The 23561-nt window shown below is 40.3% G+C and overlaps 1 protein-coding gene across 10 annotated transcripts in view; it reads right to left on the bottom strand.

Annotated features, from left to right (window-relative positions):
• The window catches only part of PHACTR2 (phosphatase and actin regulator 2), a 247941-nt gene that overhangs the window by 123371 nt on the left and 101009 nt on the right, over positions 1–23561 (bottom strand). For 2 of the 10 annotated variants that reach the window (XM_044768855.2, XM_070506555.1), the window contains exon 1: positions 838–1019. The exons of 7 other annotated variants lie outside the window; for them this stretch is intronic. In XM_044768855.2, the coding sequence (XP_044624790.2) occupies positions 838–883 (46 nt within the window). In that variant the 5' untranslated portion in view covers positions 884–1019. Of the gene's footprint in view, positions 1–837; positions 1035–23561 lie in introns of those variants that run through there. One more of the 10 variants, XM_070506553.1, reaches the window with a different exon arrangement.

The raw sequence follows: 23561 nt of genomic DNA, 5'->3' as shown, positions 1-23561 counted from the left end.
TCCTGGAGCTGATTTTAAAAACCTTCATCTGCGCCCTGTCATTTCCTTTCAGCAAGATCCTGTTGATGTTTACACAATTTAAAAAGGGTATCAAATGTCTCAAGGAATAACGTAAATGGCCTCTTTGAGGTTCCTTCTTTTTAATTGCTGATGGAAAAATATCAAAACAGTACCTTTTAAATTTCATTATCCAATCACCAGTGACACCACCAAAAAGTTGTTTATCCCTCACTGCTGGAGAAATGCCAGACGGACCTTCCTTCCCTTTTTTTGTTTAAGAAAATGGAAAGAAGAAACTTCTACAACAGGGCGTTAGAACTCAGAAACATCACACGTTTCCAGGAAACAAACTTCAGCCCTCAACAACTGAGTTCGTGAGACAGGTTTCCCCAAATTTTACAGCCTGTGTCTAACATAAACAAGGATCATTTGAAACAATCACGCCTATTTTTTTGTTCGTTATTAAGTATTCAGCGTTCTGCCACGATAAGAGCAAGCGATCAGCACTCCTACTCCTAAAAACAAACCATCCATCGGTTGACAAGCTGGAAAGCATTGAGTTCTAGCCTGTTCGGAAGCCCCGCGTAAAGACAGAAAGCCCTGCTGGCACGTCTGTCCTGCCCTCCAAGCTTCGCGTTTTAAAAACACAGTAAGACGCAGACGGCGTTTCCCGTGACTTTCAGGCTCTCGGTAACTCGGAGGAGCACCCGATGGCGGCATCTCCGCGGAAAACGGAGCCTGCGCCTTTAAGGGGAGCTCGGCCGGGTCCCGGGAGGCCGCCGCCGCCGCGGCCCGGAGCTGGGGACCCCGCCGGCGGGAGCCCGCGCCCGCACTCACCGCTGCCCGGCTGCGCCGACGGCGTGGACACCGACGTCTGGCCCATGGCCGGGGTCGCGGGCCCGGCGATCGCGCGGCCGCCCGGGGCCTGCGCTCATGGATCCGCCGGCGGGCGGGCTTCCCGGCGCGCGTCTCCCGGCCCGCGCGCAGCGGCCGCGGCCCCCGCCTCCCCCGCGGGTCTCCCAGCCCGGCCGGCCGCAGCCGGCGCGGCGGAGCCGGCCCAGCGGATGCCTGTCATTCCTCTATGCAGATTAGCTGGGGTCAGGGGTCACGGAGGAGGGAGGGGAGAGGGCGCGCGGGAGGGGCGGGGGCGGGGGGCGAGGCCGGGCAGGGGGCGCGGGGCTGCGCGAGCGGCTGCCCGGGGCGGGGGAGAGTGCAGGCGACTCCGAGGTTCCACGTCAGACGATCCTTTAGGGTTGCAAGAGCAGAAATTAAAGTACTTAGTCACGGTACTTAGTTTAAGGAAATCTGTTTCTTTGGAGTCAGTGCCTCACGTTCGATGTGCAGTAATGCAGCGCTGTTAGATGTATTACTCGCGCATTGTTCCTCGTTTTAAAAATTGTCTTCCTTCGACACACAGAAATCGAAATAGAATGATGTACACCTGAAATTTATATAATGGTATAAACGAATGTTTCCTCAATTTAAAAAAAAATTACCTTTCTTTTAACAAACGGAATTTTAAAAAAAAACAGTAGTGCTGTCAATCAGGTTGGACAATAAATCTGAATGACGGATCTCTTTGTGAGATCAACAAACACTTTGCTCTCTACCGCCTAAAACTCTAGGATGCTCCCGTCTCCTGTATTTCAGACAGTCACTGTGAGTACTATGAGACCGTGTGGTAAGGTGAAATATACAAAGGTGAAAAACAGAAACAACTTATTTTAGAAGCTAATGTTCCCTAAAAGTTGAATTAAATTCTACTATGACATCCTATTAAATCTCAGTCTTCTTAAAAATATGAATTCAAAGAAATACTCTTGGTATCTAGAGCTGGTGATTAGTGCCATGAGTAATCTGGATATCCATACTGCATTGGACTGGAGAGTGGTTACATAAATGTGTTTACTTGATGAAAACTCAGTGAGCTGAATACTCTGTGCACTTTTCTGAATGTATACATTTCATTAAACAGTAAAAAAAAAAAAGTGCAATATATTTAGGTCACTTGCCACAGCTTTCACTTTCTAGGTTATCCTAGACATCCAACTCTAAACTATTGAAAAGCTGTATAGTATATCTATTTTATAAAATAATAATCTAAGTTGTTTCATACTTGAAACATGAAAGTCTTGTTTCCCTCAAGTTTGTATTATTACGACATAGAGAGGCTTGCTTTATTTTTTGAAAGACATTTGCTTGTCTGTTTGATCATAGTTAAGGAAATTGCCCTATTTATCCACATCCAAATAGCCCACACTCTATTGTGGGGAAGATTATTTTCCTTAGAATAGTGGGCACAGTTATCTACTTGCTAATTTACTCTTAAGAAACCCTGATATTTTTCATGAAATGGAGGATACACTGAGATGTGAGTTCTAATTAGGACACTGAAATTAATCCTAACTAAATTTCCTTAAAAGTGCAAAAATATTGTGTTTTGGGGACACATTCCACCTGGGAGGGTTCAGCAGTGAGAGGAACCAATCATAACGGCTCTTCCATCTCTCTGCTTTAAGTTGCCTTGAAACACCACCACCACCACCCAGCTTAAATGTTCTCTCAACCTAAATTAAGAGGAAGGAACTTCTCACTCACCCTCCCTTGATAAGGGAGGTCATTGATTAGAGGAAATACACAGTAAATTTTTCACATTAAAAATACGCAAATATAATGATTTTTAAAAATTGGCAAAAGTTAAACTTTGAGGTACAATATTTTTGCTATCATTACTTCTCTTTCTTGAGAAACAATAATGTGTTTCTTTTTATTTCTTTACAAATTCTTATTTCAAACATCAAAGGGGTACTTTCTAGTTCTAGTCCTTCAGGATTTGCTTAATCCATCTATATTTACCTTATTCAAAGCCTTTCATGATTTGGTAGTTAATATAATCTTAGCCTCATCTGGGACTCTTATAATCCCCCGATCAGGTTACATACTTTTCTCTGAAATTTTTCCAGTTCCATTACATTATCCTTGAAGCATGTCCACCAAAACTGCAGAAAGTGTGCACTGGGTTTCTTTATAAGGGTGGGACAGTTAACACTATTTCATTTCCAGAACTTCTGATAGGGCTTGGCGTTTAAGCGGCATTTTCATCACAGCTAACAAATTATACTAATGAACATGGGAAAAGTCTACAGAAATCCCTAAATTTCCTTTTCTAGGTCATAACATAAAGATTAGAATGTACCATCTAACAAGGATATTTTAACATAATTTCCCTCAAAATTGCCTTCTTCTCGCTTTATTAGAGCTCATCTGCTCTTGTTCAGCCAGCTCGCAGTTTTTGAAGAGTTAATGGCTGTTAATCCTGGCTGTTAATCCTACAGGTTTACAGTTTAACTGTGGAAACATATAACGTCATCTGAAAAATATGGACATTTCTCTGTCTACTACCTCTTTCCAGGGAATTTATGAAAATGCTAAGCAATATTAGTGCCAACATCTAACTCTGAGGAAGCCATCTGTTTATAGTTCTTCAGCATTTATCCCATTGGTCCTGCTCTTTGGTGTATATTTCTAAACCAATCTCAGATTCAGTGATTTCCCAGCAAATACTTAACTGGTTTTGTCTGGGGGTGGGGGACAAGACTGATTTGTGATTTGCAGTGTTTGCTGGTTTCCATGATGTAAATATTCCTACAATGGCCAATTCAACATGCAGTCAACTGGATTGCAAAATTTATGTCAACTGGTTTGCACAATTCCTGGAAATTTAACAACTGGTTTCTATGAGCTGCCTTCAGCATACCATTACTTTCATCTTTTATAATATGCTGTCATCAAATCATAACATGACTGAATTTGAGGAGTAATTTATGTTAAACCTTCCTAATAATATAGAACGATGGCATCTACTGATTTTTCCACTAAACAGTCTAAATATTTTTCATCCCCTGAAAGAACCTCTGTGATTTATTTATTTCCTTCCAGAAAGAAATTAAATTGAGTGGATTAGTGAGATAGATTTAACCTTCTTGAAACTGTGTTGCCTTTTGACAAAGAGGTTGTGTTTATTGAGATTTTCAAGCATTCTACCCCATAACACAGATTTCACTGGCTTGTCTCATGGAGGACTTATTAAGCTCACCCATCTGGGGTTCCCAAAGCTAAGACTTGCCCTCCTCATGGATGGAAATCACTATATCTATGAAATAAAAGTTTAAAGCAGACAGAAACCTAAACTTTGGCATCTGTTTGGGGAAAACGCCTTTCCTACTAGGTCAAAGTCCAAATGGCAACCACACCATTTGGTGGCCAGAGAAGATGGTTTACACTTAGCACAGTCACCACTGCTAGATACTGTCACTTTGGTCACTGGCAGCCAGATTTTTCTAGGTGGCCAAATCTAAGCTCGGAGTGGGAGAAAGCCTGAGATCCTCCTCCCTCAGAGCACGGTGCTGGGAATACACATCCTGGTGCCTGCTTTGCCGGAATGCCACCAGCGATGCCAGGACCCACTCTGAGACACCAGCAGTTGGGAGAGCGGGGTGAGGTCGAGTCCCAGGGGCTGAGATGACTGATCAGAGCCACGGTGGTCCCCGAAGCAACAGTGGCCGGCGGTGGCCATGTACAAGTAGATGAAGATGCTCTTAACTGGGACCCTTACTCAGGACTTGGCCATGAAGATCCCGAGAATTACTGACATTTCCCTAAGTAATGGGAATTGCAGTCCTAGAAAACCCTTTCCTAGTAGGAAGGAAGTGAAACCTAGTAATTAAAACTTAGCAGTTTTCCAAATGGGATTTTTAAAAATGTATTCATTTGTTTTCTAGATACAATGGGAAGAAGAAACAACAGAAATTCACACATCATCTAAAAGCAACATTTTAGCCAACTATTTTCTTTCTACCTACCATTATCAGATTTATTAAAAAGCAGAAACTGTCTTTTCCCCCTTTCTCTGATGGAGGTGCTAGAGGGCAATTTTTAAAGTTTGAAGGCTATTTTAACACAAGAGGTTCTAAAAACCAGGCAAAAGAATATATAACTGAGAAACCAAAAACTGACATGCAAAAATTTTTAAGTATTAAGGTAGTTTTTTACTAGAATATCCGCCGGTTTTTAAAAACTTTGTATTACTCTAAAACTTGGCTACATTTGTCAGAGGCATCTGACTTAGAAAAATGTAACTGCTGAAAAGCAAATAAAAGTTTTACTGGATCTTATAATTTCAGTTGAAATTCTGTGTATGTAACTAATGTTTACTTTTTAAAACGCTACTCTATAGCAATTGCAACCAAATGCTTTCCTATGCCTTTTATTTTGACAATTCCGAGAGTTTTAGTTTTAACATGAGAATGTAAACAGACAAAGGAGAACTTTGGTTGAGAAAAGAATTACAGCTTTGAACGTTCTAGTTATATTCAGCATCAGTAGGAGAGAAAAACCACATTCCACAAGTGTTAGAACAGGAAACAAACCTGTAAGACAGGCTTTTCTTTCCTATTGTTCTCACATTTTTATATGATTTATTTCCTGACTTTTCCTTCCACTGCTTACTCAGGCTGAAAGGATTAGCGAATGCCTTGCCCTGCCTTGCCCTGCGTGTGCTCTGCAGAGGGCGTGGTGTGTCTCACGTGGGCTCAGTTAGTGATTGAGCTGGACAGTTGGAAGATTTACTCTGGAAAATAAAGACCTCAGTGGTGCTGGAATTTCCTTTTCCAAAACCTTTCCTCTGCCCCAGGAGAAGAAGTGTGTAATCTGTTGCACTTCACGTCATAAGAAAAACAAATCTCTCACCCACACGATTTAAAACTCCGACAACTGCTGTAAAATTAATAATCTTTTAATTTACTGACCAAAATCTAATAACTACTGTCCAATTTACATGAAATAATTGCTTAAAGTAAGGTCAAAATCATTGCTTTATTAACCATCACACCCATCCCTAGGATCTAAGAAAATGTCTGGCACATAGAGGGCATTTAATACCTACGTGATAAATAAAAGAATAAGCATTGACTTTATCTCCTTAATTATAGCAACTTGAAGTATGGATGGAAAAAAAGTCCATCTAGGAATATATGTATGCAGTAATAGTATGCAGACTCCACAGCAAGATAATATCATCTGTCAATGACTGTAAATTTCCTTTTATATGCCATTGTATTAGTAATCATCTAGTCATCCAACCAGCGTCAACTGAGGACCTCCCGTGGGCCCAGCACCTCTGGCGCATGGGACACGAGGATAAGTGAGGCACAGACCCCAGCCTGGTGGAGCTCATAGTATAACATGGCGGAGGGTGGGTATTGTGGCTGACGGGTAAATGATTCTAACAGTGACTACCAAGACGCAGGTCTGTTCCACCAAGAGTTAAGGATGCACAATGGGCTGCTACAGGCAAGGCTTTGAACTTTATAAATTGCTACATCCACATCTTTCCAATACAGAGTCAGCAATTCATTCTGAAATGCCCCAAGATTGTGAAATGCTTCCTAAATCAAAGAAAGATTAAACTCTGATAGGATGTGGTTAGTATTAACCGCATTTGTTTGTTTATTCATCGCTCACAGCTTTTTGAGGAGTAATTTACAAACCCTGAAATCTACCCATTTTAAGCAAACAGTTCAATGAGTTTTGGTAAATATGTAGTACAACTACCACCACAATCAAGTCTTAGAAAACTCTGAGAAGCCTAAAGAGTTCCCTCATGTCCTTCTGTCGTGAATCCCCGTCCCACCCCCTGGCACCAGGCAACTACTGACCTGCGTTCCATCCCTACAGTTTTGACTTTTCCAAAATTTCATATACAAGGAATAACACAATATGCAGTTTTTTTATATCTGGCTTCTTTCACTTAATATTTTTGATATTCATGCATGTTCTTGTATCTATTGGCATTTTGTTCCCTTTTGTCCTGAGTACTGTTCAATTGTATGGCCATCCCAAAGTATGTTTAACCATTCACCAGTTGATGAGCATTTGGGTTGTGACTGTATTTCGTTGCATTCCTATTCCATGAAAATACATAGGATCTATATTATTTTATATATATGATAGTTCTGTATAAATAAGAATTCATTTATTAGTTCATCATTCAACCAACAAATATTTATTATCCATCTCCTTTGTACCAGGCTCTGTTCTAAGGTACTCGAGATAGAGAATTAAACAAAAGCTAAAGATACCTGCACTCATAGAGCTTACATTTTAGTGAAAAGATGCAAAATAGGCAATGAACATAATAAATCGGTAAATTTTATAGCAATTTAGAAGATGAAAAGTGCTATGAAATAAATAGAGAAAGGTAAGAGAGACTGGACTGGTGTGTGATGGTCACAGCAGTCCTCACTGAAAAGGTCATATGCAAGCACAGACTCAAAGGAGGTGATGGAGTCAGCCGTGTGGGTATCTGGGGAGGAGTGTCCAAGCAGAATGACCAGTTAACATAAAGATCTGAGCATGTCCTATGTTCAAGGGAGAGTAAGGGGCCAGTGTGGCTGAAGCAGAGTAAGAGAGGGGGAGATGAGAAGGGGATTAGAAGCCATGTAGGTCCTTAGTTGACCATAAGGACCCTGGCTTTTACTCCAAGTGAGATGGGGAATCAATGACAGTTTTAAACAAAGGAATGACATGATCTGACATACTTAAAGATCACTATGGCTTCTGAATAGAGGATAGAGGAGACAAGGTTGGAAGCAGAGAGCCAGGAGAGACAACAGGAATAATCCAGGCTAGAAATGACAGCGGCTTAGACCATTGGCAAATTTCTTCATGGGTTGAATGTGGGGTGTGGGAGAAAAGAGATGAAGCAAGGATGATTTCAAAATTTTTTCTGAGCAATTGGAAGCACCAAGTTGCCATTAATTAAAATGGGACAATAGTGAGTGGAAGGGGCTTGGAGTGGAAAATCAGAAGTTCAATTTTGAGATGTTCAGTACACACCCAAGTGGAGAATGAAAACAAACGTGAAGGAAAAATATCAATCCATACCTGGGCAGATTCTAGTGAAACTAAGTATCAACCAAATATCAAGAATAAAGAGAATGGGGGCCGGCCCCACGGCCCAGTGGTTAAATTCACGAGCTCTGCGGCGGCCCAGGGTTTCGCTGGTTCGGATCCTGGGCGTGGACATGGCACCACTCATCAGACCACGCTGAGGCGGCGTCCCACATAGCATAACCAGAAGGACCTGCAACTAGAATATACAACTGTGTACTGGGGTGCTCTGGGGAGAAAAAGAAGAAGGAAAAAAAAGAAGATTGGCAACAGATGTTAGCTCAGGTGCCAATCTTTAAAAAAATAAATAAAGAGAAAATCAAAAAAGTAGTAGATAGACAAGACAGATGCTACTTTAAGGAATCACAATAAGTCCAAGAAAACAATAGAATTATATTTTCTTGATGTTATGGGGAAATAACACTCAGCTTAGAAGTCCATCTCTGGATAAACAATCAAACACTCACTAAAAGTGGTTAATCGCTAAAGAAACTTCTCCAGAATATTCCTCAGCAAGAAGGAAAATGAACCCAGATTAAGGGTGGAATGCAAGAAACAACAATGAGAACAGAAATGGATAATGATGGTGAATTTAATAAACTATTGTCTGTGTAAAATGAAGAGACAGTCAGTAAACTTTTAACACACATTAAGTTCTTGATTTTGACCAGGAGGAGGATAAACAAACTACATAAATTTTGACTTCGTTAAAAAAAAAGTATTGTTTTAAATAATAAGAAAAATACAATAATGTTTCCAAATCAGTAAATAAAAGAGGGATTTAAAATTTTCATTAATCCAAACGATGAGAAAATAAAATGAAAGCAAAATTGAAAAAGAGCATGCTAAAAAAGACGACACAAATTAAGATGGTCAGAGTAGGTCCCAAACAGTAATTGCAATAAATATGAAAGGAACATTGTTATCAAATGACAGGGACTAAGAGATTGGAGGGAGCAGAAACACATCTCTCTACCTGCCAGTTTCGGAGATATACCCCAAACAGCAAAAGCTGAAAATAAAAGTATGAAAAATACATACCAAGCAAATAATTACCAAAGGAAAATTGGTATATCAATATTAGTAATAGATTAATTAAAACGGAAGTCAAAATAATAAATAACATAGAGGAACATATTATATAATGATAAGAATAATCTAGCAATTAGATATAGGCACAAATTATCAACTCCTATGCCCCTACTATCAAAGCCACCATAATATGGAGAGATTTTACATATCATCAAAAAGTAAAAAGATAAAGCAGACAAAACATTTTTAAAGTTATGGATTTCAACAATCCAATTGATTAGCTTGATATAATAGATATATGTAGAGACCTGAACTCAAGAAATAGCAACTATCCATTGAGAAAATATTGGATCATAAGAGAAATCTCAATAAATTTTAAAGAATTTGTATTATATAATCCACCATCTCTGACCATAAGGTGATTAAATGTATTGATTTCTTAGAAATCAGTAAGAAAAACAGTTAAAGAAAGAAACAGTTCCCACACATTTTTGGAAACTAGAAAAATACACTCCTAAGTAACACATGGAAATCATATCATAACTTATAAAATGTTTAGAACTAAACAACAATGAAAGTGCTACAGAACATGTGCAATGGTGCTAATGTGGTAATTAGAGGTATATTTAAAGCCTTAATTGCATTTATTTAAAAAAAAAACAAGAAAGAAAGATTTCTTCAGGGATAAATAATATACTCAAATAATTTAGGCAAGTATTAAACTGTTGAAGCTGAAAAACAGAAGAAAAGAACAGAGCAAGAAAGGGTATAATAAAAATAAGGTTGCAAATGAAATAAGTGAAAATCAAGAAAAGTGATTCATTGCTTTATCAGTATCTTCATTCATCCATGTGAAAAGCAAGGACTGAACTGATAAATTAAGAGAATGCTCCGAATTTTAAAAAAATTTTTTTAAAGATTTTATTTTTCCTTTTCCTCCCCAAAGCCTCCCGGTACATAGTTGTATTTTTTTTTTTTTTTTTTAGTTGTGGGTCCTTCTAGTTGTGGCAAGTGGGACACCACCTCAGCGTGGCTTGATGAGCGGTGCCATGTCTGCACCCTGGATCTGAACCGGCGAAACCCTGGGCCACCGCAGCGGAGCGCAGGGACATAACCACTCGGCCACAGGGCCAGCCCCTGCTCTGCATTTTTAAATGGAAAAAGTAATTGGAATGTAGGTGAAGACAATTCAAGATGAAAAACAGAATAACCTGGTAGTCACAAGAACTGAACATCACTAGTTGGAAGGTGAATTTAAAATTTACCATTTTCCATTCAGGGAAAATACAAATGCATTTTTAGTGTTATTTAAACCATTTCTGTTATTAAATAGTTCAGCATTCTGTAACTGAAAAGAGATGAAGAACTCCTATCCACTGCCTATTTTTTGTTTCCTTAGAGTAAATATCTCTCAGTAATATTTTTTATTTCTAGTAGAATTGTGTCTTTTAACTCCAAATGACATCTTCAGGGAATCACAAACAGAGTAGTTTCTCATGTCTAACAGGCTTAACTTCAAGTGTTCTTTACTTTCATGCTTCTCGTATTTTAAAACAGAAAAAAAGCAAAAAGCTATAAGGTTGGTTCGTGAAAACATATTTAGTTTTATTAGAACTTAAATCTGTTTAGACATACCTCCAAGGAAAACAGTTGTACATAATGAAGAGGCTTTATAATGTAAAATGGGTTTCAGTAACTGCAAATACTTCTCAATTAAGGAAAGCTGACACATTCTCCAAATAGGTGATAAAGATGGGGGCGGGGGGGGGAGGGGAGGAGGCAGCGTGCAGGTGTTCAGACTTAATCTTTCATCAAAACAAGATTTATTCAGGAAGAAATCATACAATCACACAATTAAGACGTAGATACACAAAACGAGCTTGGAATATTGCCGTTTTAAGTCTATGCACCACTCTCCAAAGCCATGAGGCTCTTTACTGAAGGGTTTTCATTGCTCAGCTTCTCTAAGCAGAGGGCTTTCAATTACAAGGATGCACAAGGGAAATTTTTACAAGGGAGAGGTGGAGCCCAATAGACAGTGGGAAGCAATCTTCACCTAAAGATTTATTATACTTTAAAAGAGTATTGTTATACTTTAAAAGTGTCAGCATATTTTATATATATATTTACTTAGCAGGAGAAAATGCTGTGGACTTTACTTCGCTATATAAATATTCCAAAACCCACATAAAGCCCCAAAGATTTCACTGTTTCTTCAGACTGTTTGATTTCTTTATAGACGTGTATACAGTATTGTTTTGTGCACCAATGACACATACAGTGATTTGTTTCTGTGAACCAATGCGGAGTACAATATACATTTATTAATAAAAGAGTCAACATTAATATACATTTCCCACTTGAGTCTGTGATTTTTAGGGTGATAATTTTTGCTTTGTTTCCAAGTTCAATATTATCCTATTTCACCTAGAGTTTTTCATTTGATGCAAAAGCATTCTGAATAGTTAATGGTATTTCATTATTTATGTCAATATAGAAATATCTAGTACCTTATTTGGAAAACCGATACTACCATCTGAAGAATAAGACTTTCTTTCACAGCTTGCCCACACTGCAAACACTAAATATTCATGGCTTATTTTCTTCCTATCTTCTTTCTAGGTTTACCTAAAGCCTCGGTTCTCAAACGTCTGTTACTAATATCTAGAAAACTCACCCTCCCTCAGGTTTATTTTTTCTATGTCTACTTGGGTTGACTGATTCTCAGTATCTGGCCTCCAATTCTCCTATAATTTTATGTTCTAAGAGACATGTTGGCTTAGACATCAAATCCTCTAGGACCTTAATCTATATATTTTCATAGCAACCTCCTCCATGGAATTTATGCCAAGGCTGTCTCTTCATCTGTCTCCTGCACTGGACTGAACGTCATGTGGAGGCCACGTCTCGTTTACCATTATAACACTGGCATAGAGTCAGCACGTGGGTAAAGGCTCAGTCAGCATGTATTATATATATATATGAATGAATGAATGAATCTGTTATCAGTGCACCGTTTAGATCTGTGGGTACCAGGGGCAATAGGAAAAGGAAATTGAGGATGCAGTGAAAGTATTGTGAGACTTACTGTCAGGCCTAGCAGTAAGCAGTAGTTAACAGAATACCATTTACAGATGAGTACTTACATTTTTTGATTCAGTAACTGAGAAAACATAGAATCTGAATATTGTCATAATCCCATTAATATGCATCTACTAAATACATACATTTACATTTTCAGTATCCCCAGTTAAAGCTTTGTTCAATTTCTCCTCTGAGATTACTGGCCTATGTATCGTTAAAAGTCAATTTGGTTGAAATATAGCAGTGCTAAAGCTAAAGGGGAATGTTCATTAACGCACCAATCACTGTATACAGGCTAATGAACTGGAGAGAGGGTTCTAGTTACTCTGCTCTGCAGGAAGGAAACATTTGACTGAGGTAATACAAATGTTTCTTAACATTGGGGGTGCGGTGGACAGATGCCACAGTGGCCCCTGGTATTCATACCATTGTGTAAGTCCCTTCCCTTGAGGGTGGATGGGATCTGAGACTTTCTTCTAACCAATAGACTATGGCAAGGATGCATGCAATTATGTGTGTGATTACATTACATCAGATTGTAACATCTGTCTTGCTAGGACGGTCACTTCCTGGCTTTGAAGAAGCAAGTTGCCACGTTGTGAGCTGCCAAGTGTAGAGGGCCATGAGAGAAGGAGCAGAGGACAATGTCTGGGTCACCAGCGACAAACTGAGGCCCTCAGCCTGGGGTTCTGCCAGGAGTGGAATGACTGCAGCTTTGTCAGATCCTGAGACTCTAAGCAGAGGATCCCGTTAAGCTGTGCCCTAACTCCTGACACACAAAAACTCAGAGATAATATATGTTGTTTTAAGCTGCTAAATTTGTGGTAATATTGTTATGTAGCAATAGATAACTAATATGGTTACTTGAAATGAAGATCTATTCAGTATAAATGGAGGACAAGAGGAAGTAGGATATCTGAGAAGTTTGATTTGAATTGAGAGAGAGGTATATGGAATAGGAAGAAGCGCACTTGGCAGCTGAGGAGGAAAGCCAGATGGTTAAGCTAACAGTCCCCTCCGATGAGTTCAGAGATGGCCAGAGCCAGGAAAACAGACTGCAGACAACAGTTGAAGAGAAATGTAGTTTGCATGTCAAAATATGTGGCTTTTATGAACCTCCCCCAGCATATCTGGATTGCAGAAGTGATTCTGAGGAAGTCACTTAAATCAGTCAGAGCCCCAAGTGTGAGTTTAAGCCCCAAGGACTGTGTGCCTTCTGACCCATTCTCGACCCTCAAACAATTACCTGGACTCATATCTGCAACCCTTAGACATCCAGCTATGGACGCTTACCATGTAGTATAATGTAGAGTAACAAAATAATATAGTATAATGTAGGTAGCATACATTACATCATTCTTTCTACTTACTATCCCAAATAGAAAATATGGACTAAAAGCTCCAAAAGAGTAAAACTGCTCATATTATCTATCTCCTATCTCCTACTATTAGAACGTAAGCTATTTTTTGTTTAATACCTTATCCCCTTGCATGTTGGTGGCAATCAACCAGTATTTGTTGAATAAAGGAAGCAGCTCCATCTTTCCCTATCATCTCCTCATTTGTAAATTGGGGGTCATAGTGATAGCACCCACCTGAATCAATTGTAAGGATTAACCGATGTAACATGTGAAATGATTAGAGCATAGCCTTGCATGTAGTAACTGATCAGTAAAACTCAGCTACCATTAAAGCACATTATCTAAATATACTTTACTGAAGGAAGCTGTTAGGAGAAAGAACCTGGGTGCCATAATTCATTTTCAAATACAGGGGAACCTTGCCATTAAGGAGGTTCAACTTCAGATTGAGTTCTAAGTTCACACTTAAGTTTAACCTGAACTTCAAGAATTTAAAGTAATTTTGAAGTAAATTTGCATATGGCAGTACACCTCCAAAAATAACAAAAGACAAAGTCAACAGGTTAAATGTGATTTTTGCTATAGAAACGTATATGAAATTGTGCTTTTTGTACATCATAAATTCAGAATCCATTTAGTCCAAACTCTAACCCAAGCAGAAATGCCTTTTGACATTCCCATCTAAGTGATTGGGAAAGTTTTCAAGTCTTTCCTACAATTAAAAAGACTGACTATACCAAGTGTTGGTGATCATATACAGCAACCGGACTTCCATACATTGTTGGTGGGAGTGGAAAATTATAATTTGGGATTTGGAAATTTGGTCTGGCAGTTTTTATAAAGTTAAACATACACCTATCTATGACTCAGAAATTCTACTTCTAGGCATTTATCCAAGAGAAATGAAAACATATCTATAAAAAGACTGGTTCAAGAATGTTCATAGCAGCTTTACTCATAATAGCCCCAAACTGGAACAAGTCAAACGTCCACCAACAGAAGGGGTAAATACATTGAGGTGTGTCCATCGTTAGAACACTCCTCAGCAATAACACACTGTGACGTGCTGCCCAGAAACCTCCTCGGAGGAAGACCTTCTTCCCACCTGCTGTGAGCGCCGCTGGAAGACAGCCCTTGGCAGTCAGCCCTGTCTCTGGGACAGGGAGGGGATTTGCTTGGCTGAAACAAACAGCCCTGCCCAAAGTACCACCTTCTTCCTGGAGAAGCAGCCCACATCCAATGCCTGATCAACACAGGAGTGGGCAGAACTTGCCACAACTTGAGATTACTCTGACAGGCCACCCAGCTCCAGAGCTCACAGTGGCAGGTGAGAATTCTGCCACCAATGCACTGACGGTGGCCGTCGCTGATGGTGTTGGGGGGCTGCCTCATAGCTCCACTTCTCCCTCTGCTCAGTCCTGCTTCTTTCTCCTCCCTTCCAAAGCTGTAGATCCCAAGAGGCCTCCGTAATAAATGCTCTGCACGCTGATCTTTGTCTCTTTCCAGGGAATCCAACCTATGAGAAACTACTGACAAACCCAACCAAATGGATGACCCTCAAAACCATTTTACTGAGTGAAAGAAACCAGACACAAAAGAGCACATAATGTATGATTGCACTGATAGAGTTCTAGGACTGGAAAAACTAATGGACGGTGAAAGAAATCAGAATTGTGTTTGTCTCTGGGTAGGGACTGACTAGAAGGATCTTTTGGTGGGGACAGAAATATTCTCTATCCTGACAGGGATGTGGGTTGCATGGATGTATGCAATTGTCAAAACTCATTGAACTTTTCTCTTAAAATCTGCACATTTCACTGTATATAAATTATATCTCAATCAAAAAAAGTAAAATAAATAAATAACCATATCAAACTTGAACTTATGCTCATCCAACATTCAAAGTATTTAAAGTTTCACTACGGTCAATCAAGCCTCTGTTCACCTGGAACCTGGTTGTTAGTTTTTTGAACCTAAGTTTGGGGATTAACATGTCTGTTATGCTCATCTTTTTGTGGATTGCAAAACTAATAGACATGCTCTTTCTGTTTGAGCCAGTTAAAAATGCTATGGTACTCAGTTATAGCTCCTGAGGCCTGTGAGAAGTCATGAAATTGCTTCTTCTTTGATGACGTTTATTCACTAATCAAAACATTGGGTACAATATTCATTCAACAGAATTCACCAGATTCATCTACCCATATGTTCAATCAGCATTGATCTCCCAGAGAATTCCAGATCAGATGATGAAATCACAAAATCATAGATGTTAGGGTTGGGAAAGATGTGAGGACCCTTAGTTTGCAGACAAGGAAGCTTAGGCTCGTGGGAGGTAACTGAGTTGCCAAGGTCAGTTGCCCTGGTCTGGACAAGAGAAGAAACCACGCCGGGTACATGCCACCAGGCAACCCTGCCACCTTCTCGGTGCTCTCCTCCGCAGCTGGGCTTGCAGAGGAAAACCAAAGAATGTGTGATAACCTGTGATTTCCTCTTCCCTCCACTGATGTTTCTTGCTTTAAAATAGCTCCCTCTCTCATCAGCTTAGGATAAGAACTCAGTGGAATAAAAGACTCCACTTTGATCTTGATGGAGATCTAATTTTTGCCAGAAAGTAGGGAAAACAACATATCTGCTGCCTCTCTGCTTTCTTCTACCTCTCATGTGGCAATCTGTTGAAAGCGACTTTGGTGATAAGCAAACTGTATTTGATTCTCAGTTGAGAGGTTTGACCAAGAAAATGAGGACATTTTATTAAAAGTTCCTAAGACTTTCCACGTCTATGGAGAGAGAATAGCTAGTGTGTGGTAATAGGTGCAAAGTTAAGAACTAAGTCTGAAACATGAACAAAAAGTAAATCATAAATGTGAACACTCTATTGCAATCATCTTTCTCTCTAGATTTTTCTCACAAATTCTGTAGCTTTCTTGCAATGAGTTGTAATTCTTCGCTTCAGATGTTTTCTAAGAAACACCTGGGAAAGCAGATGAAGGCCAAGAAAGGAGAATGAAAAATACAGAAAAATCCTTCAATTAATGGCATATTCCATCTCCTCTCCCCATCTATTTTTTACATTTGTTTTATTATAACATCTTAATTGAGATATAATTCCCATCGCATGCAACTCACCTATTTAAAGTGTACAATTGAATAGATTTTAGTATATTCACAGAGTTGTGTGACCATCACCACAATCAATGCTAGAATATTTGCATCATCCCAATAAGAAACTCTGCACCTGTTACTATCATCCTCATTTCCCCACAATCCCCCAGCCCCCGGCAACCGCTAATGTACTTTCTGTCTCTAGGAATTTGCTATTCTGGACATTTCATATAAATGGAATCATACAATATGTGGCCCTTTTTCACTAGGTACAATGTTTTCAAGGGCCATCCACTTTGTAGCAGGTATCAATACTTCATTTCTTTTTATTGCCAAATAATATTCCATTATATGGATATATTACATCTGATTCATCTACTCCTCAGTTTGATGGACATTTGGGTTGCTTCCACTTTGGAGCTATTACGAATAATGCTGCTATGAAATTCAGAGACACATTGTTGGTGAACACGTTTTCAGTTCTCTTGTGCACATACCTAGGAGTAGAATTGCTGGCCATTGTGTAACTCCATGATTAATTGTTTGAGGAACTGCTAGCCTATTTTCCAAAGTGCCTGCACCATTTTACATTCCCATCAGCAGTGTATGAGTGTTCTAATTTCTGTACATCCTTGCCAACACTAGTTATTATCTGTCCCTTTGATTAAAGCCATTCTAGTGACAGTGAAGTGGTATCCTATTGTGGTTTTGATTTGCATTTTTCTGATGGCTAATGATGTTGAGCATCTTTTCAAGTGTTTATCGGCAATTTGTATATCTTCTTTGGAGAAGTGTCTATTCAGATCTTTTGTACATTTTTAATTCGGTTATTTATCTTTTTATTATTGTAATGTAATTGTCCTTTATATATTCAGCATACAAATCACTCATCAGATAAATTATTTACAAAATTTTTCTCCCATTCTCTGGGTTATCTTTTCACTTTCTTCAGGGTGTCCTTTGATGCACAAAAATTTTTAGTTTTATGGTGTCCAAACTACCTATTTTTTCTTTTGTTTCTTTTGCTTTTGGTGTCATATTTAAGAAACCATTGCCTAATCCAAGATCACGAAAATTTACACTTATGTTTTCTTCTAAGAGTATTATAGTTTTATCTCTTACATTTAGACCTTTGGTCAATTTCAAGTTAATTTCTTTGCATATGGTGTGAGGTTGGGTTCCCACCTCATTCTGTGGCATGTGGACATCCAGTCATCCTAGCACCATTTACTGAAAAGATGATTCTTTCCCCCATTAAATTGTCTTGGCAATCAATTTATCCTTGGTGAAAATCAATTTTCCATAAATGTGGGGCTTTATTTCTGGACTCTCCATATTCTTCCATTTATTCCATATATAAATCCTCCCTCCCAATAAACTTGGCATATGGAAAGATGAACTCATTCTTTCAGGCCATTAGTAAACTATGTCCTCAAAGCACTATACCACAGCCTGGAGATTTCACCTTCGCTGTCTCCACAGTCTGTTAGGGGAGGAGGGTCGGCCACAGCAGTGCAGAGGCCTCCTATGGTCTCGTCCAGGTGAGAAGCTGGGGTTCATGCACAGACGGAATCAGAGCAGCCTTCGTTATACAAAGGTGGAAAGACCAACTCCCTTTGTGACAGCTTTCCCAACATCCAGAGTGAACCCTCCAAGCAGCCAGGTTTCTAAGCACGAGTCAGCTTCCTGATGTGACTGGCCTTGTCTGCAAAAGCGCTGAAGCTTAATTAGACAGGACACCTCTGCGACAGCTGGGGCCAGAGGCATCCGGGACAAACGCTCCTGCAGTGAGTCAAGAGTCACACATGTGCAACGGAGGGCGCCTCTCCTGCTTTGGGAAGCTTGCCAATCACAACTTTGAAGGGAGAAGGAGACTGCTGCTGGGAACACCTGGTGCTTTTCCCTTGTCTGCGGGGAGCTTCCGGCCTAAAGCCGGCCGGAAATAACATGTATGTTTCTGAGAAGGGGCTGGATGCTGTGCCCACCCGAGGCTCATGAATTATCCTACTTAGACTAAAGCAACTGTTTTCATAGTACCATGAAACTATTATAAAACACATACACACACACCGTCCACCAGAGCCGACAAGCCGTCCAGGTGTGACAGCTGACGCTCAGCTCCAGGTGGGCATCCAGCCTTATTTCAGCTCCAGGTGTAAATGTCACTGTTCCTGGTAAAACCACAGTTAGCTCTGTTGACCTCTGGTTATTCAGGAATGGTGAGGGCCGCTCACCTTCCTCAACAGGAATCAGCAACCCGGTTGGATTCCCGAAAATCCGAGCTTTGTAATAAGATCTGAAAACTGACCCAGCTTAGAGGAAATCTATCTGGTGGGGAAAGAGAAGCAGAGCCCACGTGCACTTACAACATCAAGACGTAATTCCCAGACCCCACAGAGAAAGACTCGGCCTGAGTCACTGGAAGAGATTTTCTTTTGAGAAATGCTGGCGCGAACACCCTTTCAGTTAAAATAATCCAGCAGACACAGGAAAAGCGACAGGTGCTCAAGTACCCTGGTCTGCCTCACGGCTGCTACCTGACGCAGCTCCATAAGGTTTCTTTTCCTTGGAAGAACTTAAAAAATTTGGGGGGGGGGGTGGATTTACATTTAAGCACAAAAAACTCAACAAACTCATTTGTGCTTAATAAATATATTTCAAGACATGAGCACACCAAGTAGTGGCTTTCACTTCTCTTTGGTCAAACATCCTGAGGGCTCTCTTATAAACTCATGGTCCTGCAAACACACACACATCTCTTTAAGTATGAACAGGAATCAACAAAGTTGACCAACATTTTAAAGCCAAGGCAAAAATCTCATTCTTGCACCACTTACATTTTCTTAGATTCTGGCCCATTCATACCCTCCCTACCTCCTCCACCCTTATCCCTTGGGCTGGAATGTCACCGTTTACAAACATACACAAGGAGAAAGAAAAAAAGAAAGGAAAAGCTGTTGACTTTGGATGGTGGTTGGTGGAGCACATGGGGAGGCAAGATCTAATGGCTTTATTTAGCCGACACACATACGTGCATGCACACGCACGCATGCACACCTGCACGCAGACATATGCACACAAACAGATGCTGGGGAGGAGAAGCTGTAGGAATGAAGAGTGGACCCCCAGGCTGCCTATCTTGGGAAACTGAGGGGCTGGCTTACACCTGGCACTATGCCTGAGTGCCACAGTACAGAATATTCGTGCTTCAGGGCCCTTCACAAACCACTGGCTCTTCATTCCTTTCTGCCCCAGGCCACAGCCCCGGTGAGTGAGTCTCCCTTTCCTTACCACTCTGCGTCTCTTGTCTGTCCTTGCTGCCCCACTGATGCTAGCCTTCTCTCTAAATCAGCCCTGCTTTCCTTCTTCTGTGCCTCACTCCGCCCCCCCCCCCAAATTATTCCCAATTTATAGACAGTCAGATCCAATGACTACCCTTTTGCCCTTTGGATTTCATTCTTTGGGGAAATTTATCTAAAATTACGATGAACTCTTACTAATAAATAAGGTAGATTGATGACTAAATGAGTTCTCAGGGACACGCAAACAAAGCTATTGTGACCTTCCCCCATCGCAAAATACCCACCGTTGTCGCCAGGGGCCGTCCCAACAACGCGCAGGAGAGAGATGGAGAATTTGCAGCTAACGAGGCCGTTCTTCATCAGACATGGTCTTTATGGTTCCACTGTTCTGTTATGAGTTTTGTTCATGTTCCCAGCTAGATAATAAATCGCCTGAATTCTCAAAATAGACCCCAAATGCAACCACTCAAGCAGCACCCCCTCCCCCCCACCCCCCGCGGCTGTGTTATCTAAGCCACCACATCTCCCTGGGGGCACGGCAGCATCCTCTTCACTGCACTCCTTATTTCTGCCGTGACTCCTCTACAGTCTACTTTCCATGCAGCCAGGACTAATGAGACTCAGTCTCTTCACTAAGCCCGACCTTTCATTGGGTTCCTATCACACATTTTAAAAAAAATTGTAAATCCTTACTACAGCCTACAGAGCATCCCTGAGCTGGCCCTGGCTGGCTCTCTGTCCTCATTTCCCCTCTCGCTCTCCTTCTCCCTCCCCTCTCCAGCCATACCCATCAGTCTTCCTCATAGTCCTCAAACACAAGCATATTCCTACCCCAGGGCCTTTGCACTTGCTTTCCTGCTGCATGGAATGCTCTTCTCCCCAGATATCTGCATGGCTTCCTCCTCCCTCATTTCATCCAAGGTGCCCCTTCAGCTAACAAATTCTCAGGGAGCATTGCCTGCCTCTGTATAAAGTCGCCCTTCCCATGACTCTGTCTCTCTATTTTCCTTTTTGTTCCCCTATAACTAATATCAAGCATTTTTCCATTTCAATCAAACATGCCCAGGAGAGCAGGGACTTGGCCTGTCTGCACCACTGCGTCCCTAGGGACTAAACAAAGGCTCGGAACACTGTGAGTGTGAATGAACGGACACATGTTAAATTGTCTCCATTTACTGCAGGAATTTCGAGAGGGAAAAAATGCATTGGTAATAGTAGGGTTTGCAGTTGGGTTATTCTGGGTTTGAATCTTCCTGTGTGACCTTAGCAAGTTTTGTTTTGTTTTGTTTTTTTAAAGATTTTATTTTTCCTTTTTCTCCCCAACGACCCCCAGTACACAGTTGTGTATTTTTAGTTGTGGGTCCTTCTAGTTGTGGCATGTGGGACACCTCCTCAGCGTGGCCTGATGAGTGGTGCCATGTCCACGCCCAGGATTCGAACTGGCGAAACCCTGGGCTGCCACAGCATAGCGCGCGAGCTTAACCACTCGGCCACGGGGCCGGCCCCTTAGCAACATTTTTAATCTCTCTGAATCTCAGTTTCTCATCTGCCGAGTGGAAATACTATCACCTACGTGAGAGAAAAGGATGCACAGTGCATATTACAACAGATATCACTTAGCTCTGATTCAATTAGTTGTAATATTTCCAATTATCAATATCGGCCACCAGCAATCAGTCACCATAGAATGTTCTACATTTTAATGGGACCTAGAATAATTCTGTGTTTTGTGCTCTTTACTCCTTAGGAAAAAATGTAACTGTTGACAGCATGGTAAAGACTCAATCTTTAGAGGCTTGCTAAAAACACATTTTTAAATTCTTTAGAGGCAAGCCTTCCCCCACTGTAGGCCCTTGAGAAATGTTAACTACAGAGAAGAATAAAAATAATCACATGATGTTATTTCAGCACAAACATTGCAGAGAATGGGAAAACAATGTTCTTTGGGGTCCTGAAACCAAGCTCTGCGTTGGACGGCACGCGGAGCAGGCGGCCTGTCCTGCATATTCGTGCAGGCTAGTTAGACGTCAGCGCTCTGGGAAGCTCGTGAGGAGCACGGTGAGCAGCCTCAAACCCCCCCATGGACTTGGTTAGATTTACAGATGAGGTCAGAGTGCGTCTGCCCTTCTCGACACTTCAAGCAAAGTGGATTCTAATGATCTTTCCTATTTGTCCCATGGACACCGGAAAGGGAGCTTGTGGTCGAGATAAATCATGCAAAGTGGAACACTTTCTCAGTTGTGTTAGAAGGATTTTGTTCTGTCCAAGAAGTGACTGTATTACGTTAAAATACGTGCATATGTGTTTGCTTGTGTCTGCCAAATGACGTTAATTAGATCTTAGAGGTCTGTCACTCGTCCTACCATGACTATTCGGAAGCTACTTAATTTAGTTATTTAAAAAGTCAATAAGCTTCAAGGAGCTGTTTATGATATTAGTGTTAGGTAATGCCAGCCCTATTTAGAGGTTTTGAAGTGGGTATTGTTTTAAAATTTAAAAATGACCATTTACTGACATAGACACTCCAACAGTGGAAACGAAACTAGATTTGGGGCTCTTTGAAGGCAAGTCTAATCTGTATGTCTCTTGTACCTAGTCTGCGACTTCAGAAAAACCAGCTGCACATTTAAGCACCTGTTAAAGGCCTGGAGAACATACATTTTAACACAAAAGCTTTAAAAGAGCATTTATACCATCATTTCTGACACGGTTATCTCTACATAAATATTTCCCCCAGTTTTTTAAAATTTATATTTTCTTTATATTAGTGTTGACTTTCATACTCTAATGGTATAAAAAATGCTTTTTTCCCCTATTTTCTTCTGGTACTTTTTATTTTTTACATGTAAATCTTTAATTCATCTGTAACCTATTTTTGTGCACTGCATGAGGTAAGATAGATTGAGTCTCCTTCAAATTGTTAATTAATAACGCCAAACATGACATATTAAAGTTTATTTGTTCTCTATTGATTTAAAGGACAGTACCATAAAACAGAAATTATATCGTATGTCATATATCTATATTCTCAAAAGTGGGGAAGATGGGGCATTATAAATGCCAACACAATCATTCTTAATATAGTCACCAGAAGTTTCTCCCTTCCTGTGAGAAATTCACCCCTCCGTAATACAGACTTGCAAAATGCTTCCACGGCTTTCACACCTCTCTCTCAGCTCAGGGCTGCTGGACCTGTAACATAAAATTAGAAACGGCACTTTCCAACACTAAGTCTAACTTTAAATAAACAACCCATACTTCCTATTATGAAAACAAAAGGAGCCTAAAATATTCAAGAGTCCAAGTGAACGTCACTAAAAGTCATTTGGGTGTCAATATGTTAGGATGAAACAGACTGGCAGCTGTACGAGTCTGCAAAATTCAGTGTATTTTAAGCTTGAAGTATCAGCTATTAATTAAGCATTTAAGGAACATTAGTTCCTTAAAATTGCATTTTATTTAGAATTCTGAGTTACTTTTCTTTAATGAGAATTTTTTTTTTTATTTGAAAACCCTGGGGGTGAGCAGATGCTTATTCTTTGATCTGAAATCATGCTGCCTCTAATCTCTTTCGATATCCAGCAAGCAACGTGGTGTAAGGTGCATAAAGGGGCTTGTACGAAGGAGAAACAAGTTGTAATAAATTACTTCTTTCCAGTGCTTTATTTAGTATCAATGCATCACGGAAACAGAACACTTAATTGCTGCTTGTGAGCTGAATGTACATTTC

The sequence above is a fragment of the Equus asinus genome, chromosome 1, assembly GCF_041296235.1.
Source record: "Equus asinus isolate D_3611 breed Donkey chromosome 1, EquAss-T2T_v2, whole genome shotgun sequence".
NCBI classification, from domain to species: Eukaryota; Metazoa; Chordata; class Mammalia; order Perissodactyla; family Equidae; genus Equus; species Equus asinus.
The sequence above is the reverse complement of the archived record's forward strand: the minus strand, read 5'-3'. Positions and strand labels throughout refer to the sequence as shown.